Source organism: Saccostrea echinata, unplaced genomic scaffold, assembly GCF_033153115.1.
Source record: "Saccostrea echinata isolate AGI-Se365-2 ecotype Australia unplaced genomic scaffold, CSIRO_AGI_Sech_v1 ptg000008l, whole genome shotgun sequence".
Classification (NCBI taxonomy): domain Eukaryota; kingdom Metazoa; phylum Mollusca; class Bivalvia; order Ostreida; family Ostreidae; genus Saccostrea; species Saccostrea echinata.
Window position 1 is genome coordinate 2,252,215 of NW_026889757.1, and position 24,853 is coordinate 2,277,067.

A 24,853-nucleotide genomic window follows, 5' to 3' on the forward strand; every position below is an offset into this window, starting at 1 on the left:
GGTCCTGTTTGAACAATTTAGAATCTACACTACCCAAGAATGCTTCCACATAAGTTTCAGTTTTTCTGGCCTAGTGGTTCTTGAGAAGAAGATTTTTAAAGATTTTTCCTATATATTTCCATGTAAAACTTGGATTCCCTATTGTGGCCCCGCCCTACCCCCGGGGGTCATGATTTTAACAATTTAGAATCTACACTACCCCAGGATGCTTCCACATAAGTTTCAGCTTTTCTGGCCTAGTGGTTCTTGAGAAGAAGATTTTTTCCTTTATATTTCAATGTAAAACTTGGATTCCCTATTGTGGCCCCGCCCTACCCCCAGGGGTCCTGATTTTAATAATTTAGAATCTACTCTATCCCAGGATGCTTCCACATAAGTTTCAGCTTTTCTGGCCTAGTGGTTCTTGAGAAGAAGATTTTTAAAGATTTTTTTCCTTTATATTTTAATGTAAAACTTGGATTCCCTATTGTGGCCCCGCCCTACCCCCGGGGGTCATGATTTTAACAATTAAGAATCTATACTATCCTAGCATGCTTCCACATGAGTTTCAGCTTTTCTAGCCTAGTGGTTCTTGAGAAGAAGATTTTTAAAGATTTTTCCTATATATTTCCATGTAAAACTTGGATTCCCTATTGTGGCCCTGCCCTACCCCGGGGTCATGATTTTCACAATTTAGAATCTACACTACCCCAGAATGCTTCCACATAAGTTTCAGCTTTTCTGGCCTAGTGGTTCTTGAGAAGAAGATTTTTAAACATTTTTCCTTTATATTTCAATGTAAAACTTGGATTCCCTATTGTGGCTCCGCCCTACCCCCGGGGGTCATGATTTTAACAATTTAGAATGTACACTATCCCAGGATGCTTCCATATAAGTTTCAGCTTTTCTGGCCCAGTGGTTCTTGAGAAGAAGATTTTTTAATTACCCCACCCTATTTTTGTCTTTTCATGATTATCTCCCCTTGTAAGGGAACTTTATTTTAAGAATTTAAACTCCCCTTCAACCAGGGATACTTTCTACCAAGTTTGGTTAAAATTGGCCCAGTGGTTCTTGAGAAGAAGTTGAAAATGTGAAAAGTTTACAGACGGACGGACGGACGACGGACAACGGGTGATCAGAAAAGCTCACTTGAGCTTTCAGCTCAGGTGAGCTAAAAATAGATATATAGTGACATCTCAGACTAAAATCTGTCAGAGGAGTGCAAGTATTTAATTTTAAATAAATATCAAAATTATGGTTGACATAAAACTGAATGGAGACAAATGATGATTTATAATTTCAAAGAAGAAAATTCACACACTGTATACATGTTGCAGTAAATATACATACACAGAAAGATGAGCCATTTGAGGAGAATTTTTGGACAGGACACCTTCTCCAGACTGCTGACAAGAACTTCAGATGATAACAGCGTATCAAAATCTTCTGAAAGGAGGAATATTCAGTTCTGTCAGTTCATTTACATTTACCACTTTTCCTTTTTACAATCAAAATCACAACACCTCTCTGAAAAGGTCTCTAAATTATCTAACAAAGGGAGAAAACAACTACTTTTTTAGTATCTGATAAAGGGAGATAACACCTACTTCAGATGGAAAGGGAGATAACACCTATATTTTGCTATCTTATCAAGGAAGACAAGAACTACCTTGATTAGTAATTTACAAAGGGAGATAATAACTACTTTTTAGTGTCTGATAAGGGGAGATAACACCTACTTTTAAGGTATCTTATGAAGGGAGAGAACACCTACTTGGCTGGACTGTTGTAAGGAACTTGTCAATGAAGGATTCCCCTGCAGTAAAGCCACACATGGTGGGAGAGATTCTTGAAGTGTAAAGCTGTTTGTAGCGATTTGGACAGAAAATTGTCTCTCCTGGGTGGGCTGTGGATATGACACTTTTCTTCATTTCAAGCTGAAATATTCAAACCAAAGGTGTACCACTCATATTTCTGTTTTTTTTTTTTTTTTGTTTTTTTTTTATAACAAAGCATGTAATTAAAACTGAATAATATCTCACTTGAAAATAAAAATTCTATTTTGCATAGTTTTTTTAAAGCCTGCCATGTTCCTAATACATGTACAGGCATAATAGTTGAACTATATTTATAACTTACATGTTCTATCTGCTCTTGGTGCTCAGGAAGTAAATCTTAAAAAAAAAGAAAAATTTTCATATGAAATTTTACAATTCAGCATTTCACTTGTACAGACCCCCCCCCCCCCCCCCAAAAAAAACCCCCAAAAAGTGATGATAATACATACTTTGTTCTGTATGATCTTCTTGCTTTTCAAGTGTGTCTTTCACAAAGCCCCCTTTTCTCACAGACTCCTAATGGTAAATTAAAATATTGATATTAGGATAACTTTCTTTATGGTACATGTACATGAAATACTGTGTTATTTATTTAAGTTGACTTGAAAGCAGATATTCCCTTCCAGCTTAAATTAAGCCCAGTGCTACAAGAGTAAGAGGACCTGATAATAATATGCCAATTTCATATAAGTAGCTACTTTACAATACAGCACAACTTAGCAATCCAAAATCACATAATACATGTATTTTGCTTTGTAGTTGATATTTGACCTGTCATGCCCTCAAAATGGTTATGAAACCTTATTAAGACTTGACATATCTTCCCTCCCCCACACTACTCTCCCCCCCCCCATCCCACTACATTTGAATTCTGTCATGTGATGTTATACAGTCATAATTAGAATGAGAAAGATACAAAAGCGGACACAAAAAATATAATATCCTTTAAGCTGGGGGTAATTAACACATTTCAAATCAATAATTATCAACAATCTTTTCAATTAAAATCACCAGAAATTCTCTAAATAGAATATCAATTAACAAACTCATTATCAATTTATTTCTTTAATTTTTGTTTTGTCTAACCACATAATTATATTGGAAATACCAGTTTTCTCAATTAAATGACAAACCTTTAATTCAGTCTGCATTTCTTCAAACTCCCTTTGCTCTTCAGGCTGAAAAATATGACCATGATAAATTCTGTGCTACATCATACTTCATTTAGATGAAAAAAAAAAAAAAGATTAACTTTGTACTTTACGATGGTCTTTAAACAAGATGTTTCATTCAGATAACTAGTATACATACATGAATACTGTATTTAAACCTAATATCCTCAATAATTTTTTTTCTCAGTTAAGATTTTTATAGCATCATTATCTTCACCAAAATCCAGATTGAATGATGCGAGTAAGATATCATTCACAAAAATGTGCTTTTTTTTTTAACCTTCACGAGGTTTTATCCATTTACAATAAAGAAATCAATGTTGTTTTGAATGCAAAATAATTTTACTCATTACTAAAGCTTTTGAATTTTTTTTTGGTGTTCTCGGTTATTTAAAAGAATCTTATTTACAAAACCATCTTTATACAAGAGGCCTATGGGCCTTTTAAAAAGTCTCCTAAGTGTCATTATGCTAGTTTTCTAGAGCATATTTTGGACCTCTTTTATGGTCTAATGGGTCGTGATGAACAAACACGAATCTTCACTGTGGAAGAAAGCTCCCACCTATTTTTCCAATTCTGGCTTAGTGCTTCTAGAGAATAATTTTCAATGGCCCCACCATATTTTCAATCCACTCTTAAGAAAGAACCCCTCTTCTTTTGAGCATTTGGTTGAAATCACAAACTCAGTGGTTCTGGAGAAAACTCAAAAATGTGTAAAGTTTATGCCCAACTGATAACAAAATGATGGATAAAATGGATAGCAACATTACCTTTGAAACTTAAGTGACCTAAAAATACACATTATTTTCTCCTTCTTAACTATACTTAGTGGCTTAGATGCAAATGAATGGCTTAAAATAAAACCTTACAAGTACATATCAAGGCCAATTGAAAATTTACAAAGTAAAAATTGTCTTAAGGAAAGTAAGGAAAGAGTGATGTTGAGATGGTTAAATCTACACTCTTAACCAAATCATGGTTTTTTTTTATTTATCAACTCCACATTAACAATATCTGCTTCCAATAACCACTGTCTCCTTTAAATTTATTCATGAGCTAGATGATTAGGCCAGTAAGATCTTGTCAAGTTGGATGAAAAACTTTTTTTTTTGTCTGCTTACAATGTTACAAATTACCTTGTCTGTATGTTCTGCCAGCAAACTGTCCAGAGAAAACTTGGCAAATCTTGATGTGGATGGAATAAAAATGGAGTTAGTGTTTGCCATTGGAATGGGACTGCCTGGACCCGGAGACTATAGAAATATCAAAACTGAATACAATATTGTTAGAAAATGTGAAGAGTAAGTGTGTAAATGAATTATTCATGACAGCTTTATTTTATTTAATACAACCATATGCTCTTTTAATTTGACAAGACATTTCTTTAGTGTCTTGAAACATACATACAACATTTTAACAAATAAAAATATTTCATCTACCCATAAGCAGTAGATGCTTGACTCTCCTATTTAAGGCATTTACATTAAATGATAAAGACATTTTGAATGTTTCGTTGCAAGAGTATAATGGAACACAAAGGGATCAAGTCGTTAATAAATGTTCACTTACTGACTGATTCTTTGGAGGTGGAGTGCCAGGAACTGGCTGTGTTCTGTACAAAATACAAGATTACTGAATCCTGATAAACGATTCAATCAACAACTGAACTTACAATAAAAACATTTAATAATTCTATTATTCTAATATCAAGATCAATCTGAAGAAGGGCAATAGATTGTCTATTTCTATTTTATTGATGATAGCTTAAGGAACAAGTTAGGCATCATCATAGCTGAACTATTTGGTCTTGAAAGTTCTTTTAAACCAAGATCCTTTTTCCAAACCTACACATTTATCTCAAATCTTAACCTTTGAACTTAACCAACTGCAAGACCTATCTACTGCAAATTTTCTTAAATAAATACATATAGTACTACAATCAAACAAAAATTGAGGAAATTAATAATATCAATTATCTATTAAATTTTCTTTAGGAATCAACTTACATGGCAGTTTCTAAGTCTTTTAAAAAGGATGGAGTCTCTAAGAGTTCATCATCTGAGTCATCTAGATCTATGTCGAAGTCACTCAGTCTATCACCTACAAAACAATATCAGAAGTCCAGTGGATAAAAAGTACTTATTATTCATTCAATGTTTTTCTTAACTTCTACAAGTTAATAATTATCTTTATACATAATAAATTAGATTATAAAATGAATATAGTGCAAAACAAATGTAAAAGACAAAACTCATTTCTTACTCGTTTCCTGAGGACTTGGTAAATCAGCACCATACACAATGCAGAATTTAGACTCCAGGGAATCAGAAATTGTAGATATAGAACTGCTAGCCTGTCCACCTTTATTTAAAGGATTGCTTGGTGTTGCCACGTCATCCAAGTTTTTCATGGAGTCCTTTCTTGGAGTAGAGTGGCCATTATGCCTCTCTATGGAAGTGGACCTCATCTGATTCCTCTTTCTCTCTCGTTCTTCTCTCTCCAACTGTCTCTGCTTTGCCTCTCTATATTCCCTGTATGTCTGAGCAGTTTTAGGAGTGATTTCTTGGGAATTATCTGACTGGGACCTCTGCATTACCCCTCTCTTATCTTGACTTGAGGAGTCTATGCTACTTCTGTGTTGTAAAAGATAACTCTCTCTCCCATACTGTGGTTCCTCTGAGTGGCGTCTCTTTCCTTCTCCCAGTCTTTCCTTCGTAGGAAAACGTTGACTTTCTCCACTCTGCATTCTTTGTCTATCCTTTGTACCATACTTACTGTCACTAGTTGGTGTCCTTTCCTTTCCTTTCCTCTCTGAGGAGAACTGACCACTGTCCTGTACTGAATTCCCTGGTGTCCTATAACCTGGTTCTACACTTACATTATCTTGCACACTGTCTACTTTGCCTCCTTTCCTAGATTCTGTCTTGTATAAAGTTCCCGACAACATTGTATTATCTGATCCAATAACACACAAATTATCAACACTTCTTCCCAGGCTTTCTTCAGAACTACTGTTAGAAGTTTTTGCCTTTATTGAGCCACTCTCTTTCTTTTCATTCAAATAAATTTTTGAAGAGTTATTACTTTTTACTGTAGGTAATGTAAGAGAATTACACTGACTACCTTTATTATCAATTTCATAAATACCATCATCTTTCATTTCAAAATCAGCATTTTCAGTAGCACTGTGGGACTTCAATGTTTGTCCTGAAGTTAAATCTGAGTCATAATGAACATTTGCTCTTTGAGCACTAGAGATCTGTTCATTAATTGTTACGGGTCCTTCCTTTGTTTGTAGTTGATCTTTGATTGTTACAGGTCTTTTGGCTGTTGAACACCCCACTGCAGTAACTTGTGCTGAGGATGTTTTACTGACAAGATTCTCTACTATACAGTCATCACCTGAAGCTTCATCTTCCCTCACAGCCCTAGCAATGGATTTGGTACGGACATCTACAAAATAAAATGTTTACATCATACTTGGGGTTCTTTTCCTACAATTTTTATTATTTCTGTAATGAATATATGATTTATACAGATTATAACAAAATAGCATGAAGAAATTCAAATGTACAACTAAAGAGAGTACTCAAGAAGAATATACATTACATAATCATGAAATGTGAAGTCTTAAATGTATCAAATATGTGAAATTGGAAGAAAAGAAAAAGATCATGTTTATAAATGTAAAATTACTTGGAGAAAATAATACAGAAACTTAGGCCATTTTTTTTTTTCAAATCAGAAATAGTTTATCTTCATTCTTTTACTAATAAAGTAAACATGTCCATAGGAAATGAACACCCCTTTCTGCCCTATGATTTAAATGATCATTCACTATAATGTATTTAAAAAAGCTAAATGCTTAATAACACAAATATGCATGGTCAACATGGTCAAAGTCAACCACAGGAAACATGAACGTCAGACTTTTGAACTGTTAAATGTTCATTACAAAAACCAAACAAAAGGAGGTTCCATAAGACAAACACAATATGCCTTGCCTATGTACATGATGGTATTTAAAAGATATACCCCCACAACCCCCTCTGTACATTTGAAAAAAAAGGTGAGGAAAATGTGTCCACAATCTATCTTGGTATGAGGAAAGGACTATCATACATATCAATTAATGCTTTCCAGGCCATACCATTGGTAGATATGCAGAATTTAAATAAAAAATCATTTTAACTAGAAATCTGACCAGTCAGCAAGGGCCCCGCCGAGGGGTAGAAATATAAGGGTGCAGATTAGGGGATGAGAATTTTACTTGATTAAAAAAATTTAAATATATATAAAGAATAAGCAACAGCAACTGCTAAATATCCAACAACCTGTAAATAGCATCCTTGTATTTACATAAGGCAGTAAAAAACATCATATCTATAATAACTCAATTAAATGTATATTTAAAGAAGAATGAAGCATGAATGCCAGCCATCAGTGAATGCAAATATCACGGAGGCTTGACCTTAACTTCAAAACAAATATCAGTTGCAGACAAAGGTGTTAATTAATCTTAAAGTGACAGAAAGATAACCCTCTAAAATGTTCTGCAAACCAGCAAGATAATCAATCCCAGGGGATTAATTATACTGCTCTCTCAACCTTTTCTTCTAAGTTAACAATAAGAACTTTTTCAGCAATGATAGAATGAGGTTATTATCTGAATACCTGTTAAAATAAATACATGTAGTATTCTTGAATTTACATAAGGCAGAAAAAAGAAAACAAAAAAGAAAAAAAAGAAAATAATAAAAAAGATATCTTTATCTACATGTATATATTGTTTTTAGAATTCAATAAAATCATAACTCATTGTGTATTTTACCAAAATAAAGTATGAACATTATTTAAATCCACATTTCAGAGAACATGTAAACATCATTCAAAATTGACCTTAACTTCAAAACAAACTTCATTTGCAGACAGAGGTGTTAATTAATCTCAATGTGACAGATAAAGATAAATGCTTTGGATTTTCTTCAAGAGGAAAGTTAATTAATCCCAAGTGACTCATTGCAGCCTTTCACAGTTTACAATAGGAACATTCTCAGCAGTTATCTCTCTTTGCCCATTCACTCTTATATAAAGTTAAGAAATCTACCCCCACCACCCCAGCTCCAAACCGGATGACATAGAGACCCAAACTTAGCATCAAAATATGTCTTACTGCCTATTCAATCAACATACCAAATTTGAACTTAACTGGTCAACCCTAAGAAAAGTTATTAGAAAAAAACAGAAAATTTGTGGACGAAAGAATGACAGACGGACAGACAGATGGACAGACAGACAGAGTGATTACTATAGGGCACCCGCAAATCCTTGCGGGGCCCTAATTAAAATAAAACATAAAATTAAATCAAACAAGAAAAAAACAACATCCAAAATAAAATGAAAGAACCTTACCTGAAATGGAACATCATAAATTTAAATTCTGGGGAATTTAGAGTTCAAAAGATTGATTTTTTGTACAACAAGCTAAAGTCTCAAAAAACAAAATATACCAATACTCCACTGTTTGTCTAGGCACTGGTTATTTAGAAAATCTTGTCATAATATTCACACCAATTTTGCCAAAGAAAGATTGTATATGTAGTACAGATTAAATGTATCTGACTAGTCACTGCTTGATTAAGTACTTCTGGTTTCATTTCAGTAAATTTAACATTTTGTTACAGAGAAAAATATTGCTACAATACTGGGTGAATTTGGTTCGAACATACTTTAAAATTTTATGCAAGGGAAATTTTGAAAAGTTGTCTGTCTTGTTGTAAAAGTTAAAAACAAGAGGCCCATGGGCCACAATGCTCACCTAGGTACATGTACTTAAGCCAGCTGTTCTTCAGAAGATTCCCATATAAAATTGTGACCCAATATTATAACCCCACTCTAACTCTGAGTGTCTCTGAATCCACACAACATGGAGATGCTACAATATCATTGTGATTAAATTGGCCTTGCAGTTTGGAGAAGAGAATTCTTTTCTGTATACATGCATTATGTAAGATTTGATCCCTATTTTAGCAAACTCTAACCCACATTGCCCAAATTGTAGGAAAAAAATGAATCCACTCAACTTGGGAATGTTTGCATATGAAAAGTGCAATTGTGGTTCTTGAGAAGATTTTCTTAATTTATTTCATATAGAGTCTCTTAAGCTTCTGGCCCAGTGGTTCTTGAGAAAATATTATAATGACCTCTGCCTATTTTTGCCTTTACTTGATTATCTCCCCTTGGAATACGACGTGGCCTTTTATTTGAACAATTTAAAATCTCCTTCACCAGATGTTGATTTGTGCCATTTTTGTTTGAACTGGCCTAGTGGTTCTTGAGAAAAATTCGAAAATGTTTAAAGTTTACAGAAGGACGAACAGACAGACAATCAGACAGACAGACTAAGGGTGATAAGAAAAGCTAACTTGAGCTTTCATCTCAGATCAAACACTGGTGCCCCCATAAGACAGTCCATGGCCAAGGTTAAAGTTTCTCAATTGCAAGTAAACTCCAAGATCAAGGTCAACAGGTCAAAAATGTTTGTACCCAAAGTTAGGGAAAACCTGTATACAAAATATGAAAGCCCTAGCACCAACCATTCAAAAGTAATGGCCCAGGTTAAAGTTTCTCAAATGCAAGTCAAACTCCAAGGTCAAGGTTAAAAGGTCACAAACATTGGTATCCAAAGAAAGGTCCTGTATAAGGAATACACATGTGAAGTATGAAAGCCCTAGCACCAACCATACAAAAGTTATGACCCTGGTTAAAGTTTCTCAATTGCATGTCAAACTCCGGGGTCAAGAGGTCACAAATGTTGATATCCAAGGTAAAATCTTGTCACAAGAAATATCATGTGAAATATGAAAGCCCTAGCACCAACCATTCAAAAGTTATGACCATCGAATTAAAGTTTTTCAAAAGTAGGTCAAACTCCAAGGTCAAGTCAAGAGTCCAAATGTTTTTACCCAAGGGAAGATCTTGTCACAAGGAATACACATGTGAAAAAAGAAAGCTTCAATCATTCAAAAGATATGACCAAGGTTAAAGTTTTTCAAAAGTAAGTCAAATACCAAGGTCAAGGTCAAAAATGTTAGTAACGAAGGGAAGATCTAGTTGCAAGAAATACATTTGTGAAAAATAAAATCCCTAGAACTAACCATTCAAAAGGTATGGCCAACGTTAAAATTTGGTAAAATTTTGCAAGTGGGTCAAACTCCATAGTCAAGGACAAGAGGTCAAATATGTTTGTACCCAAAAAAAATCTCTGGCCAAATGGAATACACTTGTCAAATATGAAAACCCTAGCTCCCACCAATCAAAAGTTGTGGGCAAGGATAAAGTCTTTGCACAGACAGCAGACCAAAAACTATATGCCCCTGAATCTTTGATTTTTGGGGGCATACAAATGCAGAATATCTAACAAATGAATGTAAACAATACTCTTCATAATCAAGTCTTATTGCATAACTACAATATATAACCAGTCTTATGCAATTTAAGGTCAGAAAACACATTCCTCTATAATATATAATTTCCCCAAGAATTTGTCATTAAAGTGTTGCTACTTAAACAACTTTACTCACAAAAAATGAGGTACCTTACCAGACATTTGTGCAAGGTACCAGTGTTTTCTATATAATCCTACTGGAAATCATCAGTATTTCTTTTTAAAGCATTTTGAAAATGGTTTAGAAATTATAAGATAATGATAATTATTAATATTTTTAATACGTTACTAAGAGATACAAAACAGATATTCAAGGAATGTGTCATCTGACCTTAAAGGACTTTTGACATATTCTTAAAACATTGTAAAATGACTTTTACAGAACAGACTAAGGGATGAACAAATGGACAGGCAGAAGGTCTTGCAAATGTGGATACATGCAACATTATACCTAAACTTTCTTTAGAAAGTGCTGGTATAAATACATGCAAGTCCCAATCCATAGGGGTAACAATAGGTCATAGGTCAAAGAAACCCTATCATCATTGCTCTGTTTATCATCCTCCACTGTACAGTGTAGAACCCCCTCCTCTGAATACCTATCACCAATCAAAGCTATATTTTTTTAATTTTGGACTTGAGATAAATACTGATTTATATTGTTGTTGTATACCAATAGATCATGAAGTTTGTATTTTGGAAGTATATAAAGATGGGGTGTTAATTTTATTTTTCTTGATTTTAAGACACCTTCTTTGAAAAATTGATGTGACTAGTATTTTGGTAAATGCATAAGTGTAACATATGTTGAATATAAATGAGTGCTTCATAAAAAATATAGCTTTAAGATTTGAATACTATTACTATGTTAGAAATGCAGGTAAATAGCACAAGAAAGGCATGCAAGAAGCAAATAAAATGAAATATATCAGTAGTGCAATCAAGATAAGCTCAGCTCCAGATCATGAAACAGACTTAGATCAAAATCAAAATTATATACATCTATGAGATGCTTATTCACTGTGAAGTGAGAGTCAAATTTTGCAGATATCAACATTGGTTATGCAATTTTAATAATTTATTTATTTTGCACTGCATTATTTCTATTAAATCTACATAATTTCAGCAGAATATGTAGATTTTGACTAAAGTCGAAATTCTTTCAAGATCTTGGGGCCAAGCTGTTAGTATGCTACAGCTGTATATGGTTTTATTTATGGTTTATTGGCAGGTAGCACAAAAAACACACATTGTAACATGCACGCTATAAAAAGATAAAACTTTTGAATTTTTGGATAATGAATAAATCATAAAAAGATTTGTTTTAAATTGCTAGTATTGATGACTCATTCATTTATTAGATACATAATATTTTATTGCTTCCTCTTGGTAACAGGAGTGACACATGTTGAGATTTAAAGTTGTATTTCCTTAATTTCAGATTTAGTTAAATTCAATCTCTCTCATCTATACTTAGGATATATGCTACATTCCTGGATGAGTTAAATCACAGTTATATGTAAAAATACACACAAGTTGAGTTGCAATGAGGAGTCTGGTGGAATAAAGGCAAAAAGAACTCAGAATCATTCCGAACTAACCTTCATCATAGCAAGAAGCCAATGTCAGAGCAGATAGCCCTTCCAGGTGCTCAATTTCATTTTTTGGTTCACCAGATGACAAAGTTTTGCCAGATTCCAGAGAAATTTCATCCTTAGCACCTGCTTCAATCACAGTCACTTCTGTACTGGATGCCTCCATTAGTTTGTTAGGATGAGTTCCAGCTATGTCAATAGGAATAGTATCATTGATCTGTATGAAATCCCATCTTCTGTCAGGTCCAGAGACATTTTTATTCTTAATTGTTGATTCCACTGATTGTTTATCATCTTTCTCATGTGTATCCAAACCCATTTGACCATAAGCTAAATCAGGTTTGTCTGTCTTACTTGTTAACCTTTTGTCCTTCATGTTAGCAATGCTTAGGGGACTCCTTTTGCTTTTTTTATATGTTGACAAGTTCTGCTTCTGAACATTTCCTGTGGTCTTACCACTGTTTCCTGAACTTTCTCTGTCTGCGGTTTTCTTTACATAGTTTGTTTTCAAAACTTCTTGAGCAGTTGAAGCTTTTATTTCAGGGTATTTTAAAGTTGCACTTTTAGGGGATTTCTTCAGAGATGAACCTCTTGGAAACGTCTGATTTTGGACAGTGTCCTCACCTAATTGTCTTTGAGAATTATGAGAATGTGTTCCCTTCCTTAGTGACTCATCAAACACTTGGTCACTTCCATTTTCTGGTCTGTTGTAAGTAGGCTCACTTGCAACATTTCCAAGATAATAAGGTTCCTCTGGTCCGTGTGCTTTCCAATAAGGTCTTTTGCTTCCATAAGTTTCCCTTTCAAAATAATTACTATGGCCTCTTTTGGATATTCCAAGACCTCTCTGTAAATTTCTGCCTCTATCTACCATATCATAGCCTCTACTCAAATCTCTGTCTCCTTCTGGAATTCCAAAGCCTCTCTGTGAATCTATGCCCCTACCTAAAATCCCATAGCCTCTCTGAGAAATTCTGTCTCTTTCTGAGGTTCCATAGCCTCTCTGTGAATTTCTGCCTCTTTCTGAAATTTCATAGCCTCTTTCTGAATTCCTGTAATCCCTATGGTTTTTCATGCTCATCCTGTTCTCATAATTTCCCTCATTAGAATTCCACGGTGTTTCTCTCTCAAAATCAATAGAATATGACCCCTGTGGAAAATATGCATTCCTTTCCCTAGGATCATAACTACCAGCATTATACACTGATTCTCTTGCTGCTTGGTTATATCTAGATGGCATTTGCCTATCTCTGTGTGGGTAGCCTCTTCTATGTAGATCATAGGATTCTTTATCAGATTCTCTGGGCTGTACATGATATTGTCCATGTCCTGAGTTATAGACATGTCGGAAGTGGTTCATGGCTCGCTAAGAGAGTGTACAGATCAATAAAACTAAAGAAAACAAAAAACATAAAAATCTATCAAACAAAATGTACTATATATATATACTATTGTAATCAAAATTAAGCACAAACACTGGTTAGGATAAAGAATTTGAGCCATCAGTATTTCTATGTATTTCATCTATAAAAAAAAACATCAATATTTTGACAATCAAAGTAGCAGACTAAGGATCAAGCCAAAGGTGCAAAAAAAACTGTGTCTCTTTAAAGGAGTACATGTAGAGTAATTTGTTTGCAACACTACATGCATAAATACTTTGCACATGTATGAACTATAGCATAAGCAACAAAGCTACAATATCACTGTACTTACCAGTGTGAGAAACATCAAAACAAGAATGTTATCTTTCTGAAGGAAGACCATGTTATTTATTTTCAATTTTAAGTGACATAATTTAAAATGTTTCATAGTTTTCTCTTGTAATACAAAGAAGATGGGTGGAGAAGGCGAGCCGATTGCCTATTCATGAATGCTTGCTTTCGGAGTGAATCGGGTATTTAAATTCCACGTCGATTTACCTGTGAAGTTAATCGGATATTTAAATTCCACGTCGATTTACCTGTGCGCTATGTTTTGTAAAGCTGTGTACAAAAAAGATGTCGTGTCTTGTGCAGGAATACAATTACATTTTTATATATAGAATCAACACAATATTTGTAATGGAATTTAGTTTATTTTAAATATATAACTAATCAGATAACTCATCAGAGTCAGTTTGGTTTGCACCTGCATCACGAATGCTTGAAATAAACTGATCCTTCGCCCTAACTGTATAATTACACTGACGACGGGAGTATCCCAAATACCAAATAACCCTACAGACGTGGGCGCAACACCCAACAGTACGAGCACCAGATTTACACTGGCAGTACCATCCACAAACACTGCTCGTAGTGTACTTTATCCAGAGATTGTAAAGGGTACTGTTTCGATGTCTAGATTGGATTCTTGTGTGAATTAATCCGGTTTCAATTTCAGATACATCAATGTTGTACTGTCCGTTTTCTGTGTGCTCCCTGACATATGAATTTGCCTGTCGAATTTGATAGACTCCAAATATTAATTGTCTAACTTCATCTTCACTAAGGACGGGAAAATCAAGAACAGCATCATGAGCATCTATGCTTTTCCAAGATTTTGAATTTACCGTAAACCTGTGGGCGTGATTTCTAGTGCACAATTGTTTCAAAGCATTTGCGTTTTCTCTGGATTTTAGTAACATTTTGAAACCAAGATTCAGATCATCGTCATCATTAGTTTTAATTGGTGGTCTGTATTTATTTATGACGCTACATACAATTCGAACGAAATCTCCTATGTATGGAATTTGACTATTATGAACAACGTTGTTTAGATATTGCCATTTTTTTATCCTCACGTTAACTGCCTCGACGACCCAACGGATTTTGGTTACTAATCTGGACGAATTGGCTTCGGCTGTAGAATGTTGTTTACTTGTTTTAGATAAGAATGATGGCATCTCTATTTGGAAGCCACATTCTTGTAAAAAATGGACCGAATCCCTAAAGCCTCTGTCTACAACCAAAACATCGTGTTCCTTAAGAAAACCCATGAAATTGCCAGCATTTGTTTGAACAATATGTGATAAAATGGAAGCATCATTATTCCGGCCGTTAGCAAAGAAAGGCCCTACTACATCTACGATATATCCATCTGTAGCTGTGATTATGAAAGGTTTCACTAAGGGTCGGTTTTTGTGCATTGAATAGGTAAGACGCTGGAATTTGTAAGATGAACTTTTTTGAATATAAATATATGTTCCATCTAAGACTAGTACAACAGTGTCTGAAATGGGATCTGTGAAAAGTTGCTTGGATATATCTGTAGTGTGATGGTTGACTATTCTATCTCTGGAAACATGTTGGAAACCGAGATTGAGGGGCACGAAATCTTTTACCATTGCCACGCGAGCACTTTTCACCACTTCAGCTACTTGACGTCTTGTGCGCATTCCACAGAGTGTGGCAAGTATGCCATTTGAAAGACCAGATTTCAGTTTAAAAAGAAGTATTCCAATAGCATTCTTTATTGATCTCATTTTTGTATTTCTTAGAGATGTTGTAAATGATGTAATATCAAAGAAGTTTTCTTTTGAAAGTCCTAGCAATGTCATGTAGTCTTCATCGTGTAAGTTTTCAAAATCAAGCTTGTAAGTTGTTAAATTGTGCATGGCTCTTGTTCTGATTTTTGTCAGCAAGTCAGATACTTCTTGTGATGTTAAGGAAGACATTTTCTTCCTGTAAGAGGTCACATCTATGGCTTGATTTGGATTAAGGTTTTTTCCTATTAAATGTTTTGGACAACACTTGCATCCAACTGGTACAAGCAGCCCAAACATTACAAACGAATCGATTCTAGCTTCTGTTGGAATTATTTTCAGATTTATTTTACCGTCACAAAACGCACACTTACTATGTGACTTTCCAGCTGAACAAAAAGGAATTGTGACTGAATTAGCAGTAGTTTTTGGTCTGCCCTGTACCTGTTTAGCTATATCAAGTCTACAAGGATTACAAATTTGGCTGTTTTTGTCAATATGTAGGCCTTTTTCGCGAAGAATCTTCATCAGACTTTTACTTACAGGGCGCTTTATCTTCCCTTTCACTTGTTTTTTACATACACAGCAGCCATATCGAGCCGGTGGACCCATTGTTTACACACGTTAACCACATCTATCTGTCTATATCAGCCGCATATTCGAAAAGTATTCTTGATATACTTTTAAACACAGATTTAAAAAAATGGAATTTAATTTATCCTAAAAATTATTTAGCAAATTACTCTTGTAAAAGAAGTTAGAATTAAGGTAAAACAATGTAATAAAAAAAAAAAAAACAAACAAACAAACAAACAAACAAAAATACAATAGCATATTCGAACCCCCGATGCAGCGACACTTGATTTAAAACCCTAGCGCGTTACCACTACACCACACTGGATCATGATAATAGTCGGTTAGAAAAACATAGTTTGTTTTGCGTTATACGGACTTAGAAATTTTTCAGAGCAAAAAGACAGATCTCATGTAGGAAAAGTTGTTTTTTAACATAGAGTGGGTCTTGACTCCATTTTTTAGATTTCTGAAAATAAAAGATTTTTGTTTAACGCATTTAATTCAGTAATTAGAAAAATGGAGAGATGACCCACTCAATGAGAAAAAAATTTTTTTTTATTTGTTTTCTACCACATTTTAACACATTTATTGGTTCACGGACATTTGAAAAAAAGATGTAAGCAAAGTCCTGGTCAACAAAAAGTTATTAAAGGCTAAAATGAGAAATTTGGAATACTTTTAAATAGAAAATGAACAATTTTTGGCAATTTGAGATATTATTTTTTACAGTTTCTTAACCGTTGCTTTGTAGGCATTCTGCCCGCCTTAACCCCCCATCTTCTTTATAACAATTGTTATTTGATATGTTCACTGCATAAGGGGCAAGATCAAAAGTTCATATTGTACTCAAGAGTTCACTGGTATTAGAATTTTTTAATTATAATTATAAATAGTTAAATATAACAAATTTTCATTAAATAAATACTAGTATAGTCAAACCTTGTTATCTCAAACTCAATGGGACTGAGAATTTTTTTTTAATATTTGAGGATTGAGATATCCAGGCTAAAATACATAAAGAATAAGTGTATGGGACTTCCAAATCACTTCGACATAAGGATGGGGTTGGATAACAATATTTAAAAGTGAAACTAACTTAAAAACATGCAGGTATCAAATACTATTGCCTATACAACTACATTAAAGAATGTTTATATATTATCTATATACATGTACTACATACAGTATTTATCTTTACTTTTTAGTTAATTACATGTCATCTATCAAATAGTACCTTCACCAATGGTCAGGATAAATATTAAAACAGAATCGTAATACTAATAGTAATTAACTTGATCGTCTTTTTATACATGTATACTTGCTGTTTGCTACTTTCTGGTCATTCAATACAAAGCTAGCAAGCTAATTTGACCAGCACACATCGAGCAATCCATCTGAAGCAGCTGTTGTAAGCTGAAGATGCCAACTTTACAGTTTAACAAAATAATACAAAGAATTTGACAATCCCTTCACTGAGCACACATGAGTCATAATACTAATGCATAGCAGATTCAACAGACTGATTTTAGAATTTGAAAGAAAATGGTGTTTATTTCCTACTCTATATGTTCTGACATTGACTCTATATGGTGTAGAGTAACATGGCTCTTACTACTGTACTGTTTCCTGCAGATAGTATGTTAACTAGACCTCACATAGAGGGATTTGGTATATTATTATTTTATTAGGATTTTCATAATCATATACTTTTGTGGAATCACATGAACCATAGATATTTCATAATTTAACTAAAACAATAATGAAGAGAATTCGAGAACAGGCCGGGTTATATCTGCGACAAGAGAAAGTTACTCTAACAGTTCCATGCCATAGAGAACATGAGACTGTGCAGGCTTCTTTCCGTTTACTACAGCTAATTTGCATAAAATGTCATATCTGTTTTTTAACACCGTTTAATCATATTAAATATCTTAATTTTTTTGTTTTACATGTTTCTGCATTAAAGGCATCATTTTCTTACCCCAAGTATCACTCTGTTTCTTTTAATAAAACTCAGTCTCTGCTCTAGGTCATATGAGTCAATATATTTTGACAATATGATTAAGTTAGTAAGATCCTTTTAAGTTCCATTCATGAAGATTGTTCCACATTACTGATAGATCCTTCACTGAAGCAATCTGTGCGAGTGGATCAGATCCACTTTGATCCACATGGTCTTATTTTAATTAGATCACATGGCAGGGATGGGATAATCGTAATCGAGTAATCGTAATCGATTGTAATGATTACTTTTTTCCAAGTAATCGACAGTAATCTGTAATCAAAGAGATTTTCGATTACTTGTAATCGTAATTTAATCGATTACAGCTAAAATTTTCAATGTAATTATAATTACTTTTTCGATTACTTTCAATTACTTTATACATAAATGAATGTTATTTTGGAGAATTATTTCCAGTCAGTCACACATAAATAATCAAATATAAACCACCTAGTGTAATGTTTGGATTTCCTATTAACTTTTATTATCATAAGTTTAATAATGTTCTCAATAAAATTTGCATTATAGACCTTCTGGTCAAGTATTAAATAATTCAGAAGTGTATTTCAACCATTTATTAATAAACCATACAGATTTTTCGTGTGCATTTTACATTTGACCCATTGTCCTCTTGCTGCATGTCCTTTTTCATATTTCAGATGTTGAAAAACTTTGTCTTGTAATAGAAAATTATAAATAGCAAAAACAGATTTAAGTGCTGTATTAAATATAAATAATTTGGTAAATAAACTTTATTGTACTCGAAAAAAAAAGAAGATGGAAATACATGTACTTATTCATATCTGAAAATGTTTAAACAACTTCAAACTTGTGTTTTAGTAACTTTAAAGATTGCAAAATCATTCTCATGTTTTCATTCAAAATTGTAAGGTTGCTTTTATATCAATGAGAGGTTATAAGTGTCTGTAATAGAGGGAGTGTGTCACTGTGTTTGCTTATCTTAAACGGCTAATCAATTGACCGAGACATCCCTGATTTGCAGATAATGAGGTGTAAACTGTGAACTACCTAGTGTTTAACTTTCATTCCATTGAAGACAAACAGTATAATTAAAATAATTAATAGCTCTCAAAACACTTATTTCAATACAGAATGAAATTGTGCTAGTAGTTGAATTACTTCAAGACACATTTAATTTACATGTTTATTACTAAGAGTTCTAATTTACTTATTTTTTTTTAAAAGACACATACAGGAATGTTTAATGTGTACTGTCAACATACGGGCAGCCCAAATACTTCTAATGAAGTAATTCACAATAAAGACTAGTACTAAATAATTTTTGCAACAAGTCAATAAATAAAGAGGTTCAGATCCAAGGTTGAAAGGAATAATTAATTCCTTGGCATATTTTATTGTAGGAATCATGTCTCCACTTTCCATGGTAGAGAATCCCTCATTTGGGTATTTAGTGAGAATATTAGCCAGAATAAAACGTTAAAAGAATCTGCACTGAAACTGCAGGAACACATTCAAACTTCAGTGGATAACATCAACATTTACCATTTAAATATTGCTTTGATATTTGAAGGGATAAAAACTAGGAAGTAATCGATTATTAATCGATTACATCTTCCAAAGTAATCGATTACAATCGATTACAAGACAAAAATGAGTGTAATCGATTAATAATCCATTACACAAAATTCCTCTAAGTAATCGATTATTAATCGATTACATTTTTCAGTAATCGTGCCCATCCCTGTCACATGGGTTGTCATCTTCTTACTTTTTGGCTCCTTTACCATAAATTAAAGTATAGGAATGGTCAAAAAGTAAGAAGATGACAACTGATTGTCATAAGCCCATCTATCAGTTTGTACAATTTTTTGTATGCGTTTTTGTTCGGTCAGATGACACCTCTAATGTTACCCCTTTGGATCGTATAGACTTACAGATCAGCAGACCTTTTCACAAATATCTTACAACTAAGATAAAAATTTTTCTACTTTCCATAAAGTAGCTCATCTATAGTAGGTCACAAAAAATCTTATATTTCTAGTACATCAGGATATATTGTAAATTAATAGCGAGGGCAACAAGTGGCATAAAATGCCGCTTATCACTACAAGCTCTTACAGCATCTCTTGGGCGAAGAGAAAATTCAGACTGTGCACATTAATCCAAATATTTTTTTTTTTTCAGCATTAAACTTAGTACCCATAATGCTCCATAATATTATACTGTGCTCAAATGAATTCTTGCGATAACCAAAAAAAAAAACTTTTACAAATAATAAACCTTGATTCAATGAATATTGTAGATAGATGGTAGATTTAATGTTCTTTGTTAACAAAATTAAACATTCCAGACTTTATTGAAATATGCAACTAACAATATAAGATGTCATGTGACATCACAGTTTAGACCTTCCAAATGTCTCATGCAGTTTGAAGAGGCAGATCTAAGTTAAAAGTAAATGGGTATGCTATCCAATAATATACACAACTGTGCTAGCTCCAACATTCACATCATCAACATATTAATCCTTTAGAAAAAAAAAAACACTTTTATCGAACAAAGAAATTAAACATTTATCAAATTTTAATCTAAGTCATCAGAATTTTTGTGAAAATGGCTACAGTATTATATTTAAGAAAAACATCAATTTAAGGAATCACTGTCTAGTTAGTAGAGTATACCAGGGCATCAACGATAGTTGGAAACGTGGGATAATTTGCATAATGGGCGAAGCCCATTATGCATAAATTATTCCATGTTTCCAACTATCATTGATGTCTCCCTAACTAGACAGTGATTCCTTATATTTTCATTTCATTTTGAAATAAAATATAAATTTAGATTTTAAAAATCTAGACTAATAGATTTAAATTACATGAGGCCTCACATGTCAATTTCAATAGTCCCCGCCCACTGATGTCAAACATAAAGACAGCCTCACGAGAATTACATGCATATTAGGCCTCCTTAGAGTCAGACACAAAGACAGCCGCACGAGAATTACATGCATATTATGCCTTCTTAGCTACTGACCTTTCCCTTGGCAAAATTTGCATTCCATTAGAATGATCAAGAAATCAACTCTCCTAACTTTCAAAGAGTTATCACAGAGAAAACAAATAGAAATGGAAATATATTGGTATCAATCACTTCAGGGTTTGAAATTAACTTTTATAAGTACTAGACCAATCGGGCTACTTCCGATAATTTTTACTAGCCCTGACCATAAAATCACTAGCCCTGACCAAACATGCAAATTTATTTCTTATAATCGAGAATTTTAATGAGGTAACTTCTGAAACCATATTTAAGAAAGATGTCGTCTTTTGCACATGTCAGTATTTTTGACAGACTGTTCTATAGTTCCCAGCCAAAATTGAGTGTGGTTCATAGGGACATTCAAGTACTATAAGCCTTAAAGAACATTGATGAATTAAATAAAATGATTATCGTAAATATTAATAAATTTAAAACTGTACTATATGTAAATTTTTTAACCATATTGATACTGAACGACAGTAGTTTCGACTGACTTGCCAGTTACAGTCGTGGCTAAAATAGGGATTGTGTTATACTGGGATTTCTTTTTATTTCATACAGCAATGGCTTCGGAGAGAGAAAAAAATTTCTTTAAAAGTAATTAGATTATTTATTTGAACACTGAAATGGGACTCTAACAGTTATTTTATCAACACGACCAATCAGTCTAGTTCAAGTACATTTTACACGACTAGACCACTCATTTAGCAGACTGGGTCGGTCGGACGTGCCTTAGTGTCAAACCCTGCACTTTACAAGATTGAATTTTTGTGCCTTCCTCAATGGTCTCTCATTTACCATGTTTACAAGGTGATAAATTATGTTTATCTGTCTTACCAGACACAGTTAAATAGTTCATTTGAAATACACACAATCAAAATAGCCTTTTAATATTATAGAGACATACATGTACACGATATACGTCTCTGAACACATTTTGAAAACATACCTTGTTGGCCTTCTGATGCTTTAAAAAATTTTGTGATGGACTGTAACCTGTACAAAGTGAATGTTAAAAAATTTAATCCCGTTTTACACAGCAGTGTTTCATTAAATCATACTCATATGAGTTTACACTCAATTTTATTGCATTAAGACTATAAAATAACTGTACATTACCTACTGGCCCTTCTGATTTTAATTTACTTGTACCAGAAAAATTTCATTTCAATTTCAGGAACTATATAAGTATATTTGTACTCTCGCACTTTAAATGTATCAGACTCGGAAACTAAATATCAATTTTCATCCCTTCAATATCATCCTATACATTTTTTTTTGTTTTTTGCAAAGCTTAATGCTAAACAATGCTAACCCCTTTTCTGGCTTTCGCTTTACCATTGCATGTCCCGAATTTCCTCTGATCGTCACCCGCCAATAATCAATGTCTATTAGACGCTTTTGATTCAGGTGCTGGATAGATCGTACGAAGTAAGGATCCCCCTTTGAACTTTCTTTAATGGCCAAAATAACTATGCAAGCCATGTTCATCCATAAACTTGCAAATAATAATAAGTGAAACAGAACTTTGAAAAATAAATTTAAAACATGCCAGAAAAAAATTTGCAGATAAGGATGAGAACACCTGTCCAATCATTTTGTTTCCAGAAACTGCACAAGTCGAGATGATTTTTTTTCTTGATATACAAGCAAAATACTGATCAAGAAACAATTAAATGCATTTATATAATTTTTTGTGTATGGTTTTCCAAAAAAAAATTATATGGCAAGGTTCACCAATGGTAATACTTGGATCTTAAAATTCTGGAGTCATATAATAAAACTGAAATTTTTCAATTTTTGCCAATAGTGATGTATATATCAATTGAGCTTATAGCGATAAATAGCCATCTTTTTAAAATATTGTGATTTTATGTCATGAAATGCATCTTTGTTTCGATCTGTGATTATTTCTTCTGTAATGACCAATCTTCCAAGCTGTTTCTGAAGCTTTTAAAAGCTGTTACAGCCTGACCTCAGATCCCAAAATTACGAGTAAATATTAACTGTTACTAAAATTTAAAACTGTAATATTCTCAGATCTTGGACTTGGCTTATTAAAAATCTTTGTGGAATTTAGTAAATATTAGTATTAAATAACAGAGTATCACTTAATACATGTAAAATAAAACAAACTGCATACAGACGTAACAAATAATATTTAATGGTTTGATATAATTCTTATCAACAAGTCATTTAAACTGTAAGAACAATTTATTCCCAGACATAATCAATAATGCACTCATTGTCTTGATTTCTGGTAAAATTTAGTTGCTCATCAGTTCTTTCTGCAGGAATTTCAGTGAACGATTCTGTTTTACAATCTTTCACCATATTATTATCACTGTCAGTTCCACAGTTTTCAATTGAGAGATTATCAGTTTTGTCATTAGATGTGGTTTTTGACTTTTGAGAATTTCCCTCTTTTTGACTCCTGATTCCAAAGAAGTTTTCTTTTACTATATGATACACACACTGCAGAATCAGATTCCTCTCCCTTCTTATGTCTGGTGCCAGTAGCTGAAAATACAACGGACATAAATTCAGTATTGCTGCCTCAATAAAAGACTATAGAATAAGACTACATGTAGAAAAATTTAGAAATTATTAAGAGCAGAGATTTAAGGAAATTCAAATAAAAAATTGTCTTTTTCTATGCTTCTATGTCCAATACATGTATTATTAAAATTGTGTGTCTTCAAAACTTGTGGCTGCATATCTTTTTAATAATCTGGACATCAAAACTGTGTGTAATAAATAATTACATGTACTGTATAAAGTAAATTTTCACACCAGTTTCACTTTCACCCTTTTCACTTTTGTGACAAGTGGATAAATTTAAAAGGGAGCGAAATCAAAGAAGAAACATTTATCTCTTTTACAACTGTATCTAGGTGAATTTAAAGTGGGGTAAATGGTTTGCAAGAGTGATAGGGTGACAATATTGTTATGAAAATAATATGGGGAAATAACCCTGTATTCAATAATAATGATAATATTAGCTGCAATAATGAAGCCCTCTCCAATTTTTTTAATTCTGATATTTTCAGGTTTACACATACAATGTGCATGTATTCACACAAAAAGTGTTTGAATGGTTTGTCTGATAGTCTATATTAAACCAGCAACCAAGCTATCAAAATAGTTACAAATGATATCTCGTATACACTTTTTAATAATCATAAAAGTACTTTTTAGTAGTATAGAAATACACATAGCTTTTCTTTTATTCTTAAACACATTGGTATTACAATTAAGGAGAAAGTAATTTGTTGACAATACTTTAATTTGTAATTGATAGATACTCTCAACAAATCAAAACATGAACAATATTTGAATTACTAAAGCAATAACATTAAACTTTACACAACATTGTAATTCGACCTTTTCCAGTAGGGTAGATTTGCGGACTTTGGGCTGACTACTGCCGTCATTATCTTGGCCATTTCTTCTCTGTCTCGTTTGTTTCCGTGATCTTTTATTCACCAGACAGGCTCTTCTCTATAGGGATGGGTATCGGTAAAGATTTCGTATTGTGATATATCACGATTTTTTCCCAAAAATATCACGATAAATCGTGATATTTTTACACTGAATTTTTAATACAATTTAAAATGAATTTCCATTATATTTCTTAAAAATATGCTATAAAAACATAACTTTACTTTTTAAATTTTCATTTATTTAGTATATAGCAAATTTTGATGCCGTTGTTTAACTGTTTTCAACCTTATTTACACTTCCTATAATTGTCATTCAA

At 33.0% G+C, this 24,853-nt stretch overlaps 3 protein-coding genes across 3 annotated transcripts in view; all 3 read right to left on the reverse strand.

Annotated features, from left to right (window-relative positions):
- LOC133180921 (SMC5-SMC6 complex localization factor protein 2-like) overlaps positions 1-22,076 on the reverse strand; it is a 29,758-nt gene extending 7,682 nt beyond the window's left edge. The window contains exons 1-11 of the mRNA XM_061315376.1: positions 22,043-22,076; positions 12,038-13,423; positions 5,252-6,442; positions 4,996-5,089; positions 4,559-4,601; positions 4,126-4,242; positions 2,951-2,995; positions 2,267-2,333; positions 2,119-2,153; positions 1,754-1,916; positions 1,330-1,425 (exon numbers count right to left, since the gene is read on the reverse strand). Of these exons, the coding sequence (XP_061171360.1) occupies positions 1,330-1,425; positions 1,754-1,916; positions 2,119-2,153; positions 2,267-2,333; positions 2,951-2,995; positions 4,126-4,242; positions 4,559-4,601; positions 4,996-5,089; positions 5,252-6,442; positions 12,038-13,391 (3,205 nt within the window). The 5' untranslated portion in view covers positions 13,392-13,423; positions 22,043-22,076. The remainder of the gene's footprint in view (positions 1-1,329; positions 1,426-1,753; positions 1,917-2,118; positions 2,154-2,266; positions 2,334-2,950; positions 2,996-4,125; positions 4,243-4,558; positions 4,602-4,995; positions 5,090-5,251; positions 6,443-12,037; positions 13,424-22,042) is intronic.
- On the reverse strand, positions 14,124-16,106 carry LOC133181135 (uncharacterized). The gene has a single exon (XM_061315675.1). The coding sequence runs from the start codon at positions 16,104-16,106 to the stop codon at positions 14,124-14,126; it is 1,983 nt and encodes a 660-aa protein (XP_061171659.1).
- Positions 22,077-23,307: 1,231 nt separating the features above from the next.
- LOC133181137 (uncharacterized) lies at positions 23,308-24,849 on the reverse strand. The gene is made up of 3 exons (XM_061315676.1): positions 24,832-24,849; positions 24,478-24,594; positions 23,308-23,613 (listed from the first exon to the last, which is right to left on the reverse strand). The coding sequence occupies exons 1-3, from the start codon at positions 24,847-24,849 to the stop codon at positions 23,308-23,310; spliced, it is 441 nt and encodes a 146-aa protein (XP_061171660.1).
- Between the last annotated feature and the right edge of the window lie 4 nt (positions 24,850-24,853).

What these genes read in the sequence shown, in the direction of transcription:
- LOC133181135 (XM_061315675.1), bottom strand. Translation starts at nt 16,106, where the DNA reads ATGGGTCCACCGGCTCGATATGGCTGCTGTGTATGTAAAAAACAAGTG.
- LOC133181137 (XM_061315676.1), bottom strand. An exon ending in AATCTACCCTACTGGAAAAG is followed by an intron (nt 23,614 to 24,477) that starts GTCGAATTACAA and finishes TTGTATTTTCAG; the next exon opens with CTACTGGCACCAGACATAAG.